At 47.6% G+C, this 13,761-nt stretch overlaps 1 protein-coding gene and 1 long non-coding RNA gene across 3 annotated transcripts in view; one reads left to right on the top strand and one right to left on the bottom strand.

The window, feature by feature from the left end:
- PPARA (peroxisome proliferator activated receptor alpha) overlaps nt 1-7,410 on the top strand; it is a 67,915-nt gene extending 60,505 nt beyond the window's left edge. For both annotated transcript variants that reach the window (XM_060166965.1, XM_060166966.1), the window contains exons 7-8: nt 2,525-2,972; nt 6,227-7,410. In XM_060166965.1, the coding sequence (XP_060022948.1) occupies nt 2,525-2,972; nt 6,227-6,474 (696 nt within the window). In that variant the 3' untranslated portion in view covers nt 6,475-7,410. The remainder of the gene's footprint in view (nt 1-2,524; nt 2,973-6,226) is intronic.
- Nucleotides 4,658-12,047, bottom strand: LOC132529892 (uncharacterized). Its single transcript, XR_009543608.1, has 3 exons — nt 11,813-12,047; nt 6,305-6,441; nt 4,658-5,480 (listed from the first exon to the last, which is right to left on the bottom strand). It is a non-coding gene; the product is annotated as an uncharacterized LOC132529892 (long non-coding RNA).
- Nucleotides 12,048-13,761: the final 1,714 nt, after the last annotated feature.

Here is a 13,761-nt window from a genome sequence, read left to right as displayed (position 1 = left end):
GAAATATTTCTTACCATTGAAGTCTCCGTTTATGAGAGAATGTTCCACATAAAAATAGTCCAGGGCCAGCGTCCTGGGCGTGTGTCCAGCTTCACAACGCCCCTGCTTAGAGGGCCTTGTGCTGACGTTTAATGCTCTGTCGCTGTCTTGAAATTCGTAAGCACTTTCGAATAAGGGACCCCACATTGTCATTTTGCACTGGGCCCTGCAAATTGTGTAGCCAGTCTGTGCTAGTCCAAGAGATGTCCTACCAAATAACAACAACAGTATAATAATAATAATAAGCGTTCTGCAGTCAAACACTGGGAACCACTATTTATGCTAATCCCATTCTTAAAGGTCCACGGTGTACACTCACGTGAAAGACTCTGGTAGACTCTAACTTTATTTAACTCAGTGTTTCCCAAGGGTTTTTTTGGACAACAGGATTCTTTTTTTTTTTTTTTTTTATGTAACACCTTTATTTCTGCTGAATGTACTTTTGAAAAGCCAGTGATTTGAATAAAGTCAAGGTGGCCTTATAATATTTTCTGAAATTGAGGGAGTACTGCCACCTGTCCTTTAAAAACATTTTTCTGGTCCATCCTGTAAACGTTGATACTTTAAATCCAAGCTCCAGCTTCCTGTGAAGCAGAACTGCCCCCAGACTTTCTCAAAACAGTGGTAAATCTGGCCTGCTTTTAATTTATTTATTTATTTTTGGCTGTGTTGGGTCTTCGTTGCTGTGCGCAGGCTTTCTCTAGTTGCGGCGAGCGGGGGCTACTCTTCGTTGCGGTGCACGGGCTTCTCATTGCGGTGGCTTCTCTTGTTGCGGAGCATGGGCTCTAGGCGCGTGGGCTTCAGTAGTTGTGGCACGTAGGCTCAGTAGTTGTGGCTTGTGGGCTCTAGAGCGCAGGCTCAGCAGTTGTGGCGCACGGGCTTAGTTGTTCTGCAGCATGTGGGATCTTCTTAGACCAGGGCTTGAACCCATGTCCCCTGCATTGGCAGGCGGATTCTTAACCACTGTGCCACCGGGAAGTTCTGGCCTGCTTTTAAAGTCTTTGGAGAGAGACAGTTTTAGTCTTCCTTCATCAAACTTGAGATTGTTAGAAATTGGGCTTTGAGTTCTGTATTCAGAACGTTTTCAGTCATTCACAGATAATTTTAAAAATATTCCCTTTCCTCAGATGTGAAATCAGATCTTTTTTTTTTCTGTCCAACACTATCTTGCAAATTCTGTTTAAACATTTCGTAGGCAATGCATCACATTATCCCAACACACCCACCTCTGTGCCAGGTAGACCCAGCAGGTTCCCAGAAGATGGCTTTGTGCTGTGATTCCTCCTGATGCTCTTGTGAGCCCAGAAATGGGGCACACGTCGTGCTGTGGGCACAGAGGCACTGTCAGTGATGTGTTTTGCCCACTGGCAGAGTGATTCTTAAAATCACTGGGCTTCTTATACACTCAGTGTTTATCCAGTGGGGATTGAAAATAATGCCTCAGCCCACTTCATTGTTGGTCTGTAGAACACACTAAGGCTGAGAGAGATCCCTCAGAGCCTGCCACTTACTCCCTCCGCACACAGAGCTGGCACCAAGTCTGGCCAGCAGCGGTACCTGTGCCCATTCTTCTAAGCCCCACCAGATACATCATCGCTTCTGAGCACGCTGGCTTCAAATAACATGGCCAACCATCTCTTCTTTCCTCTGCTAGATCTTTATAAAATGGCAGCAACGGTGGGTTTAGATGCAAATGGTAAGGCCACATTTAGGGAGCTGCCATGGGGATTCGGTATTTGTCTCAGAACATGGAGCAGTGGTGGGAAGATTGCAGTCTCCTGTACCGGGAAACGAGGGTCCTTCAAGGCTTTCCGGTTTATCCCCCAAGAGCAAGGGTTTAACGATGCTTGTTTGTCTACTTCCACACGAATGCCAACGTTCTGACTTGTATTTACTTACATCCAAATTTATTCATTCAGCAGTCAGCGTTGGATAATGATGATTACCTGCGAAGTTCATAAAATGGCAAAATTAAGAATTATTGTAATTACTGGCTATTGCAGTAGTATTTGGGAATTTAGAGGACATTATAAAATATTTAAACTGCTTTGCTAATATTCTCTTTCTTGTTAGCTTTATTGCCAAAATCAGTACTTCACTTTTTTTTTTTTTTGGCCATGCTACACGGCATATGGGATCTTAGTTCCCCGACCAGGGATCGAACCTGTGCCCCCTACAGTGGAAGCATGGAGTCCTAACCACTGAACAGCCAGGGAATTCCCAGAACTTCACTTTCTTAGCAATGATATCCCCACCCAGTTTTAGGCGCCGATGATTATTCTCTTACTGATTTATATTGTCCTCTATTAAATGTCTTCTTGTCCCCAACTAATTTTGAGGTTGTTTAAGGATGAGGACTGTGTTTTGTACATAATTTGATTCTCGACAGGTGGCTGGAATACTGCAGCTACTCATCAGTTTCTTGATAATTAAGCAGACAGCTTGTCGCCAATCACCCGACTTATTCCGGTGTTTTTCTTTTCAGCCTTTTGTCATACACGACATGGAGACGTTATGTATGGCCGAGAAGACTCTCGTGGCCAAGTTGGTGGCCAACGGCATCCAGAACAAGGAGGCAGAGGTCCGCATCTTCCACTGCTGCCAGTGCACGTCTGTGGAGACGGTCACGGAGCTCACGGAATTCGCCAAGTCCATCCCGGGGTTCGCAAACTTGGACTTGAACGACCAAGTCACTTTGCTGAAATACGGAGTTTACGAGGCCATATTTGCAATGCTGTCTTCTGTGATGAATAAAGACGGGATGCTGGTAGCATATGGAAATGGTTTTATAACTCGTGAATTTCTAAAAAGCCTAAGAAAACCATTTTGTGATATCATGGAGCCCAAGTTCGATTTTGCAATGAAGTTTAATGCACTGGAGCTGGACGACAGTGATATTTCCCTTTTTGTGGCTGCTATAATTTGTTGTGGAGGTAAGTTATTGACTTCACCTGCTGGTGCTGTGGCAATCACAGCCTCCCACCTAGGGAATTTGGCCGGTGGTAAATCCGGCGTGAGTAGGGTGGAGCCAGCACTGTAGGGGAGGAGGGTGTCCGAGCCCCACATTGCCACTAACCAGAATTCAGTGAGAATGATATCAATATCATATCATACTATAGCATATGTTATTGTTTTCTGTTTCAGAGCTTTTATTTTTTAAAATTTTTATTTTATATTGGAGTATAGTTGGTTTACAACGTTGTGTTAGTTTCAGGTGTATAGTAAAGTGATTCAGCTATACATGTACGTATATCTATTCTTTTTCAGATTCTTTTCCCATTTAGGTTTTTACAGAATACTGAGTAGAGTTCCTTGTGCTATACAGCAGGTCCGTGTTGATTATCTATTTTATATATAGCACTGTGTATATGTTAATCCCAAACTTCATGTTATTATATATAAACACATTTGTAAAGTATAAATGTTCTATCTGTAATTACATGAATATATATTTATTTAGAATATAATAAGGAGATTATTAGGTATCATTAATAATTATTAGGTATCATTAATTAGGTATCATTAATAATTATGATTAGGAAGATTAGGTATCATTAATAATTATGTAGATTAGGTATCATTAATAATTATGTAATTATATCTATTATATCTAATATCTATTATATATCAGATATAATTGTAATAATATTATAATGTATGGTGTATAATATCATCATATACAGTTGGCCCTCCATATCTGTGGGTTCTGCATTTGCAGATGCAACCAACTGCGGATTGAAAACATTCAGAAAAAAACATTTCCAGAAAATTCCAAAAACGAAACTTGAATTTACCACACACCAGCAACCATTTACGTGGCATTTACATTGTGTTAGGTATTACAAGTCATCTAGAGATCACTTAAAGTGCGCGGGAGAATGTGCGTAGGTTATGTGCCATTTTATATACAGGACTTGAGCAGCCGTGGATTTTGGCGTCTTGGGGGGGTCCTGCAACCAATCGCCCACAGATCCCAAGGGACGACAGTGTTATCATTATGTTGTTACCGTATTATATCCATATTACAGACAGTATTCTATAAAGTCATACAGATGTTAGTACAGTTGCTGTCTCTATTGGTACATTTATGCTATTTCATAATGAAAACTATCTGTAGCTCACGGTCAGTGACTGCAAAGTGTGCTTTGCCAAAGGAAGTGGATCCCAGTGCAGGAGAATCTAGGCCTCTGTACGGGGCAGCTGGCCCTGCGGTCCCCAGGCTTTTGGCTTGGTGTCACGTTCCTTTAAATAGCCCTGTCCTGGGTCTAAGGTCAACCCTCTACTGTAAACGCGGCTGACCCCACCCAGCCTTAGGGGAGACCGAAGGGGCCACCGCCTCCTCAAGCTGCCTGAAGCTGTACTGTCCGCCGCGAGCCCCTCACTCGCGGAACTGAGGCTGTGGCCACAGTCGCCCGGACTCTGGACGTGGAGCTGGGGGAGGGTGGCCCAGCTCCACGAGGTCCGTCCTTCTGACCGTCCAGCTGGGCACAGGTGGAGGAAGTCCTGTGCTCTGGCAAAAAGCACAGAATGTGATCCACCACCGTCCTTTGCGCGCTCAAGACGTCGTGTTGTGGGGAGAGCAACGCACAGCTATTTATAAGTAGTCTGACAGTTTTATAAAAGAAATTTTAATCACAGATCAGAAAAATGTCTGGTGAGGTATACATGAAATCTGTATGATGGGGTTAAAATTATGAGAGGGGGTTCACTTACTATTTTTTAAAATCTCTCTCTTTAAAAACTTAGTCATTATTTTATAACCAAAAAAAAAAGAAAAATCCACATGCTGAGCAACACCTTTGAAAATCCTAGTAATGCATCTGGGACTCTAGAGAGAGCCCTGCCTATTGAATATGGAGGGTGGGGGCTGATCTTCTGGAACAAGGGCAGGACGCATGGATCTGAGCTGTCCCAGGAAGTCTGGTGTCTGTGTCTGAGCCACCCCGGGAGGACACCTGGTGTCCACATCACCCTTCCTGCCCCAAGCCTCAGGCCTCCCCTCTCTGGGTGACCTCAGCATCCTCCCGTATCCATCCTCCGATTCCCTGCCCCAAGCCTCAGGCCTCCCCTCTCTGGGTTAGCTCAGCATCCTCCCGTATCCATCCTCCGATTCCCTGCCCCAAGCCTCAGGCCTCCCCTCTCTGGGTTAGCTCAGCATCCTCCCGTATCCGTGCTCCGATTCCGTGCCCCAAGCCTCAGGCCTCCCCTCGCTGGGTTACCTCAGCATCCTCCCGTATCCATCCTCCGATTCCCTGCCCCAAGCCTCAGGCCTCCCCTCTCTGGGTTAGCTCAGCATCCTCCCGTATCCGTCCTCCCATTCATTTCTGGCTCCACCTTCTTTTCAGCTGACTTATATTGGAAGGTACCTGTAACGGTGCTTTATACCACAAAACCGAAGTCAAACATAATCACACTCCTTAAATATTGTTGAAACCGAGCACCTCAGAAGACACAGGAAGAAGAATTTCATTTTCCATATTATGCAAAAGCAGTTTGTGTGTATAGTTACTCCTCTACATACAGGTTTTCCCCTGACAGGTGGTAATCAGATAAATCCTAAATGAAGCGGCCACCCCGTAAGGTAGCTAGTCATTTTAAGGTCGTAGAAATATTTAGGAATGAGTATTTGTCCTGTCTGCCCCTATCAGGCCCAGCGACTTGGGAAAAGTCTAGTTCCATCTTCTAGGTAAGTTGACAGCATCTAAAGGCAGCTGAGCTTTTGGTAAAAAGAAAAGGCCATGTCCAATCAGAATGTTTGGTTTCTCAGGAATTCCCTGGCAGTCTAGTGATTAGGACTCTGCACTTCCACTGCAGGGGACGTAGGTTTGATCCCTGGTCGGGGAACTAAGATCCCGCATGCTGAGTGGCGTCGCCAACAAAAGAAAAAAAAAGGGCTTCCCTGGTGGCGCAGTGGTTGAGAGTCCGCCTGCCGATGCAGGGGACACGGGTTCGTGCCCCGGTCCGGGAAGATCCCACATGCCGCGGAGCGGCTGGGCCCGTGAGCCATGGCCGCTGAGCCTGCGTGCCTGGAGCCTGTGCTCCGCAACGGGAGAGGCCACGGCAGCGAGAGGCCCCCGTACCGCAAAAAAAAAAAAAAAAAAAAAGGTTTCTCAAACTGAAAAACAGTTATTAGGTATTAGCATGCTGGTAATTGCACTCAAACATCTCTGCTTTCTTTTGAGGATAGATCGGCCCGGCCTTCTAAACGTGGGACACATTGAAAAAATGCAGGAGGGTATCGTGCACGTGCTCAAACTTCACTTACAGAGCAACCATCCCGACGACGTCTTTCTCTTCCCAAAACTCCTGCAAAAGATGGCAGATCTGCGGCAGCTGGTCACGGAGCATGCGCAACTGGTGCAGGTGATCAAGAAGACAGAGTCCGACGCCGCCCTGCACCCGCTGCTGCAGGAAATTTACAGGGATATGTACTGAATTCTTGGAAATGCACACAAAAAAAGAAACTTTTCAAGCGTTTTTAAAGGCGACAGCACTACAAGTGAGAGATGGGAGCAACGCAACTTTGCACAAATGTCACCATTTGAACCTGGGACAAAGGAAAGTATAAGCTCTAGGTAACCGGAATCCTGTTCCATGTTTCTTTCTTTTTTTAACCACTGCTTCAAGAAATGCTGGTGATAAACAGCTATTAGTCAGGACTTGGAAAATTACGGAGAATGGTGTTCAGTGGTCTGATTTAATGCACCCGATGTGAATCAATGCAGATTTCTTTGTCACCTTAGGAATTTACTGGTGAATTAACCTCAAAATACGTGGTCTGTCTTCCCTTTGCACCACGTTTTGACTGTTGTGCTCCTTTATAATTTTGAAAACTAATCAGCACTTTTTAATTTTTATAATCCTGTAAACCTAGATGTCTCCAAAGGTTAGGTATTTAAAAAGTTTCCTGAATTTGAAGAAAGACAACATGCCGGTTTTGAATCGTAGGATTTAGAATGTCAAAGAATGATTCGATAAGCTATCAAAATGCAGCAATTGTTTTGTTTCAGTTCGCTGTTTTCATGGTGTAACTAATATGTGAAAAAGCCTGTTCCCAGGTTTGTGTAGAAGATCCCGGAAAGCCACGTCTCACGGGCCCTCTGGACTCGATCCTCCGCCTGTTTAAAGCTAGCGTCTGTGGTCAGCAGGAACAAGACAGACTCTGAAGCATGTCAGCTTCCCATTCCTCTCACCTCCATTTCCGATCAAATCTGAACCAACTGACTCAGGCTGTTTGGGGGCCACGGTCACGTCTCCAGGGGCAAAGTGACAAGTTATCTGTAAATCTTGCGCTGGGCCCCGTCTGTCAAGGCAGCTCCTTGGTCTTTTTCTGTGTTGCTTTTTTAAACATGCGGCTTAATCTGTATAACTCTTGCTGCGGTAGCTGCTCCCTGGAGTGGAGAAGACGAGGCACAGGTGACCTTATCGTGTGGCCTGGGGGCAGGGGTCTCATCTGGAGAATGAACGGGCCAGGCCGGGGCGGGGGGCGGGTGTGGGGTGGATACGAAATGGTGGTTGTACTCATCTCAGGATGCACAACAGGCTGGTGGTTTTTACAAAGATTGTGAGAGTTGTTCCCTTTTCCAACTACATATGTGAGGTAGTTTTGCCATTATCTGCAGTATCTGTTTCAGCCTTAAAGATCAACTTTTCAACCTTGGTCCAGTTAGGAAGGTGGTATGGAATATGGTTTTCGTCTAGAGCACACGGACCTGGCAATCCTCTTTTTCTGTCCACCATGGTAGATTAATGGTCCCATCAGAGAACCTTCAGCAGTGCCTCCCCCGAGCCAGACTGGGCTGATCCTGCCAGTTCAGCCCCCGGATGCCTCTTGGGCGACAGCATTTACGACCTGGTTGTACCCTGGGTGCCCCTCCCCCTCTATCTTCAGGAAATTTGGTTCTATAGGGTCATTATTATTTGCCGTTAAAGAATGGCTAGGATTGAATTTGATAAAGTTCCCAAGATCAGCATTATTGTAAATAAAACTGTGAGACTTCAACTAGAGAAAAGCAAAACTTACAATTAGGACATCCTTTTACACATTACACGTTTAGTGGTGTGTTTTATCTTTATTTTTTTTAAAGATCCAATCAGAGGATCTGCTGGAAGCAAATCAAAGCATTTCCACTTCAGAATGACACCAATCAGGGGTTGCCCTAAGTCAGAAAGGAGTTAAGCTCTGAGTCACAGGGTGCATCCGTGTCCCCGTTCTTTCCTAAAATGCGAACTCCCTGGGCTGAGGAGCCTGGAGGCCTGTGGCTTGTCCAAGGTCTCGGGGCAGGATCCCGGTGCCAGGTGTATGTGGCCTCTTGCTCTGGTGTCTTGGGACAGATCTATTCAAAGGGACACAGCGTCGGAAAGTGAGCCTTGAGACTCAGGCTTTTGGAAGGGTTGTCTGTTCTGTTTAGCTTCTCATACAGCCTGTCTGAAAGAGCTCCTAGCTCACGCGTGCCATGGGAACAAGCTGATGGCGGGCCCAGGTTCCGCATCAGCGGCGTTAGTGAGCGTCTGGTCCCCTTGGGGCCCAGCTAGACCACCAGCAATGCCCCTGGCGAAGCCACAGAGGACCTCAGCTTGAAAGCCACTTGACACTGTTCACTTGTTAATAGGAAGAAATTCATCTGAAATAACAGAGTCACTAATTGCTACTCAGAGTATTTGCGGACCCCTAATCAAAGATTTCTCCAAGCACTGATAGTCAAATATAGACGAATTATTCACCAGTTCAATATATGGTCGTTTTTCGACTAGTAGCTATTTAAAGAGCACACTCTGGCTTGCTAGGTTTCAGTAGACGTCAGCATGAGGTCCAGTGGAAGCAGGTTCCGGAAGCTTCAGACCACAAGCGTGGAGCTGGCAGCCCGGGATGCTGGATGCGGGACCTGGCAGGACCCCCTTTCACCACCTTGACCCACTCTTCAAGCCACTGTTTAAACCTGGTTCTTCCTTTCCTCGACTTGTCATCACAGGAAGTGCCAGACTCCTCAGAGACCACAGATTACCAGGCAGCCTTTGTCTGGGAAGCGGGGACCATGGGGCTCCTCCAGGACACCCTGCTGCCGTCCTGCCAACACGCCTCCTCTCTGCCTCCTGGGCATTTCCAGTTGGGGGTCCCACGCCCCGCCTTCTGCCCCTGCCACCCTGTGAGAAGCCTGAGGGCTGCACATGCAGGATGTCACTGCCCTGACGTCCAGCATTGTCAGAAACAGGGCGCCCCGGCCGTCAGAGGGGCATTTTGACTACTGCCAGAGCACCAGGGCCCTTCCTGCTGCCCGCCCGGCCTCCGGTTTCCCTGTGACCTTTCTACAGCTCTCCGCTGAGAGGCGTTTCAAGCATCTTCCCAAAGAGGATATATGCACAGGGGTAAACAGTGAATGTGCATTGAGGGGAAAGAATTTCAGAATTCCAGAATGTCCGTGAGAGCTGTTCCTGTTAAAGGGAGTCCTTCCTTCTACTTTAAGAGCACAGAACGCACCTTTCCACGGTACTGATGCGTTTCCTACACTGGGCCACATGAAACTCTAAGGAAACAGACAACCTTGAGGACAGTGGACGTTCCAGCAAAGGGCAGCAGCCTAAGATCTGAGCAGAAGCTCAAGGCCCACGTAAGATCCTTTGTTTGATATATGGTGATAAGTACTATTAATTGAGCAACTACTGTTTTCCCAAACCTACAGCATGACAGCTACCTCAATAGAGCTATCAAAAGATACTGTTAAAATTAAGGTCCACGTAACACTGGGCCTTTTGGTGCAGCTCTAGTCAGACCATCTATCGTTAGGGCTCAGAGGCTGGATGCTCACCTTTGCTGTGTGCACACTGAGAAATGGAAGGTTTTGTGGAGTTTTAAAGGAATTTTATTGTTTAAAGGGAGCCTTGGGAATTCCCTGGTGGTCCAGTGGTTAGGACTCCACCCTTTCACTGCCGAGGTCCCGGGTGACCTGCTCACCCAGGGCCGCCTCCTCTTGAGCTATGCCTGCTGGCCATGCGTGAGCCTGTTCATGGGGGAAATCCTGGCAGATGAGGGTGGAGAGATGCCTCCGTGCAAGCCTTAGTCACACCGTGGCTTCACGAGGCCTCGCCACGCCCCAGCCCCACCTGTGCCCCTCTGTGCCTGACTCCTTTTCAAGCCACTGTGACACTGGGCACGTTTGACACCTGGTGGCCAGATGCACGATGGAGGGTTTTTGGTTTTTTGTTTTTGTCTTGACCCAATAACCACACCTGTCTCTGGAATGTCTTAAAAAGTCCTGTTTAAATATAAGTCCATTGTTTAAACCAGGGAGTCCGGCGCTCCCAGCTAAGACCAACTTGATCACCGGCATGGCCTTTTATGGGGGCTTCCAGGGACCGGGGGAAAACCAGCCACCTTCAAGTGCCTCTTCCACCCGTGTGGCCTTTCAAAGCGCAGATCCCACGAGGAAGACTGTGCCAGGTGCTCACGGCTCGCCGCCTGCGCTGTCGATGCAAGTTCCTGCCGTCGCCTCCAATCCTCAGCCCCGTCTTCAAGTGGAAAACACCAGCTTGGACGAAGGGCCGCCTGGCGGTGCAGGGTTAGCCCCAGGGGTGGCCTGCTTCCCGCACTTCCCGCCCCTGCATTTAAGACGGGCAAGGTTGCGGCGAGGCGCTCCCTGTGGGTTAGCCCGGTGCCTGGGCTGCACGTGTTCCTGGAGGGGTCACTTGTTCTTAGGTTCACAACAGTGGTGTCGACTCAGGAGATGCGAGGAAATTGTACTGTCCATAGAAGTTGCAAACTAAGACCGATGCCACCAGCGGGGGGCTCAGCGATTATTAAAAAGTGTCCAGGGAGGATTTTCGCCACACTCACTGTTCCCACGGCGTTTGTGGTGCGGGCGCTGGACGGTTCCAGAGACAGACCGTCTGTATTTATTCTTCTCATCTTGTAAGCGGCCCAGCTTCTCTTAAGTGTTGGTCCAAGCTGATTTACGGGGCTCCCCCGGGATTGTGGATTCTTACCAACCAAGTCTTTGCATGGAGCTGTCAGCTAAGGGGACTCTTGCCTTCCTGACAGCAGTGACTTCCAGGCGGCACAGCAGGAAGGCTCTGCAGACAGCTCGGCTGGGAGGAGCGAACGAAGGGCCGAAGGGCCATGACAGTGACTGCTGACAGCGTCCCCACCCCCGCTAACTGGGCGCTTTCCTCCTTCTCAGTGCAAGGACTTTTCCGGTGGCGTGTTCTCCTCTAGGGACCTTCTGCCCAGAAAGATCTAAGGTTAGGCTCCAAAGGTTGAGGTTTAAAAGTTTTTGCTGAGATTTGTATCTCTTTTTAGGTGCCATTTTAATACCATTCAGGAAAATGGTCGTGGACCCTCAGCCCGTGAAACACACGGGAGAGACAGCAAAGGACTCAGAACACAGGAGGCCCGTCCTACTTCTGTGGAAACTACGGGACAAACTGAAATGTGATAGTGGAAGTTCTGCAAGGAAAAGACTAAGACAACGCGTCTCCACACTTTCACTTAAAGAATTATGTAACGCTCTGCACGATGCTGTGTCTGTGGAACGCGGCAGGTCCTTAACCTTATCTCAGCAGAGCGGGCTGCTGCGGGTGGGGCTGCTTGTTAGGGCAGAGAGTGAGAAGCCGCCGCCCAGGGCTCGTTTCCAGACGCCCTTTCCCGGCTCGAGGCACCCGGACTCCTCAGATCTAGAGGGGGGCTCTCGACAGACCATCTGCTTCTCAGAATTTCAGTCTGAGATAAGAGAAGTGTAACCGTTTACTTCCACCCCCCTGAGAAAGGGGGGCCATGTACCGTGGTCCAGGGGGAACACATGCGGTCACATCCTTCTGGAATCCTTTGCCACATAGAAGACCACACTGCATCCACGTCAACGTCATCTCTTGGCTACGGCAACTGGTAAACATCAAGGACCTCAGGCCCCGCGGCTGTTAAATGCATTACATGAAAAAAATCGAAGAAACAGCAATTTTTTACATCACAAATAGCAAATTAAGACCTGGGTCAGGAATTTTTCATTTAAAATGTGTTTGCTAGTTTGGGTGGAATGTGAAAAGCTTCCATGTTTTTCCCCCGCTGAAAGTAATACACCAGCCTCCTCCTCTCTTGCCCTTCTCTCCCCCCCCCACCCCCGCTGTCACCCTCAGCACCTAAAATTCATTAAGTGATGAACATTACAGCGTCATGCCAGCCGGAGCGCAGACAAGCTCCCCAGGTGAGCCCTGGCTCCCCCGACAAGGGGTGGGGGCCGCTGAGTCTCCAGGCCCTGAACACAAGTGAGTGGCTCTTTTCAAGGTCAAATCATTCACTTTGGGCAAATGTCTTCTCTTTTTAAAGGCACAGGCGGTCTGGTCCTTTTTTCAGGCCTAAAAAAAAATGTACCTCACACGAGATGGATACCACTCAGTGCAGTTTTCGGTAAAATTACAGTATTCGGGTTTGAGTATCACTATTTTTTCTACACTGTATGGTAAAAAAAGAACTATGTTAATAGCTATATCTTAAATACTGTGATTTGAGGTTTTTTTTTAAAAAATCCTAATGTAAATATTTTACTCACAATCACGCATCTAACAGCAAACATTGGGATTCTTCTGCAATCAGTGTTAATTGACGTATACTCGTATACTCTCACTAGCCTGGCTCTCGGACGTGTTGGAAACACACAGGAAGCTGAAATATCACAACTGAAATACAACCGCACGCACGCACGCACACACATCAGAGCTCTCCTTCTCTCCTGAGCCATGTGGAATTCACTTCCCTGTAAACCTGTTCCCTTCCTCATGCTTCCTCACACACGAATGAGTCTGTTCTATCATTTCTACCAGCAAGGCTGCCTCTGACCCAGGTCAGAAGTCACCGATTTCACACAGGAGGATCCCGCTGGAGACCATGAACTATTCCTGTGTAGTAAGTAGCTGTCTGTTCTTCAGGGAATTACTACCTGTGGGTTGTTACCAAAGAACTTTGCAATTTGAAAGATGCTGACGGCAGTGACTGGCAACGGCTGGGTCTCTGCCAGCCTCCAGAGCCCAACCCGGAGTATAAAGCGGAAGCCACAGAGCCCGTGAGTCTCCCACACGATGTTTTCCATACCTTGGCAGATTTCTTCCTGATGGGGATCTGTACCGCCCCCGGGACCCACAGGGCCGTCACATCCAAACCCAGGGGGAGCCTTTGCCAGACGCACGGCAGAGTGGTGCAGGTTCCCAAAGCCAGGGCTGAGCTGGAGTCCTTGGCGTGTGTTTATCGTTACTGTCCTTGGGTGCCTTATACTCTCAAAGTATTTAGGGGCTGACAGACCCTTTGTGTTTTATACTAAACAGGAGCGATTCCAAAGCAGATCTTTTCTGAGCAGGCTCTGACGCCCTCTCTCCAGCCCAGACCCTCTGGGTGTGATTGGCGGGGAATCCGGGGCCGCAGGAAGCCGGGGTGTGCAGAGGAGAGCAAATGGAATCTTAGTCACTTTACTGGCAGTGGTTCCAGGCAATTAGAAAATGGCTATAAAGTAACTTTAATTTTTGTTTAATTTTGGGTCTTACTCATTTTCCCTTTAGGAGATTGAACTGATCGTATATATTGATTTCTATCCTGAATTTACGGGAACTTATATGTTTGGAATGTCCTACTGTAAGACTGATGAATGTAAAGAGTTAATTTCAGGGTACAGTTTTGCCTTAATGGTTTTAAAAAATAAACTATTTTTAAAAATTACCTGGCGAGTTTTCAGTGATGCTATG

Source organism: Lagenorhynchus albirostris, chromosome 11 (genome assembly GCF_949774975.1).
Source record: "Lagenorhynchus albirostris chromosome 11, mLagAlb1.1, whole genome shotgun sequence".
NCBI lineage: Eukaryota > Metazoa > Chordata > Mammalia > Artiodactyla > Delphinidae > Lagenorhynchus > Lagenorhynchus albirostris.
Note: the sequence above shows the minus strand (reverse complement) of the source record. Positions and strands in the feature narration are given on the sequence as shown.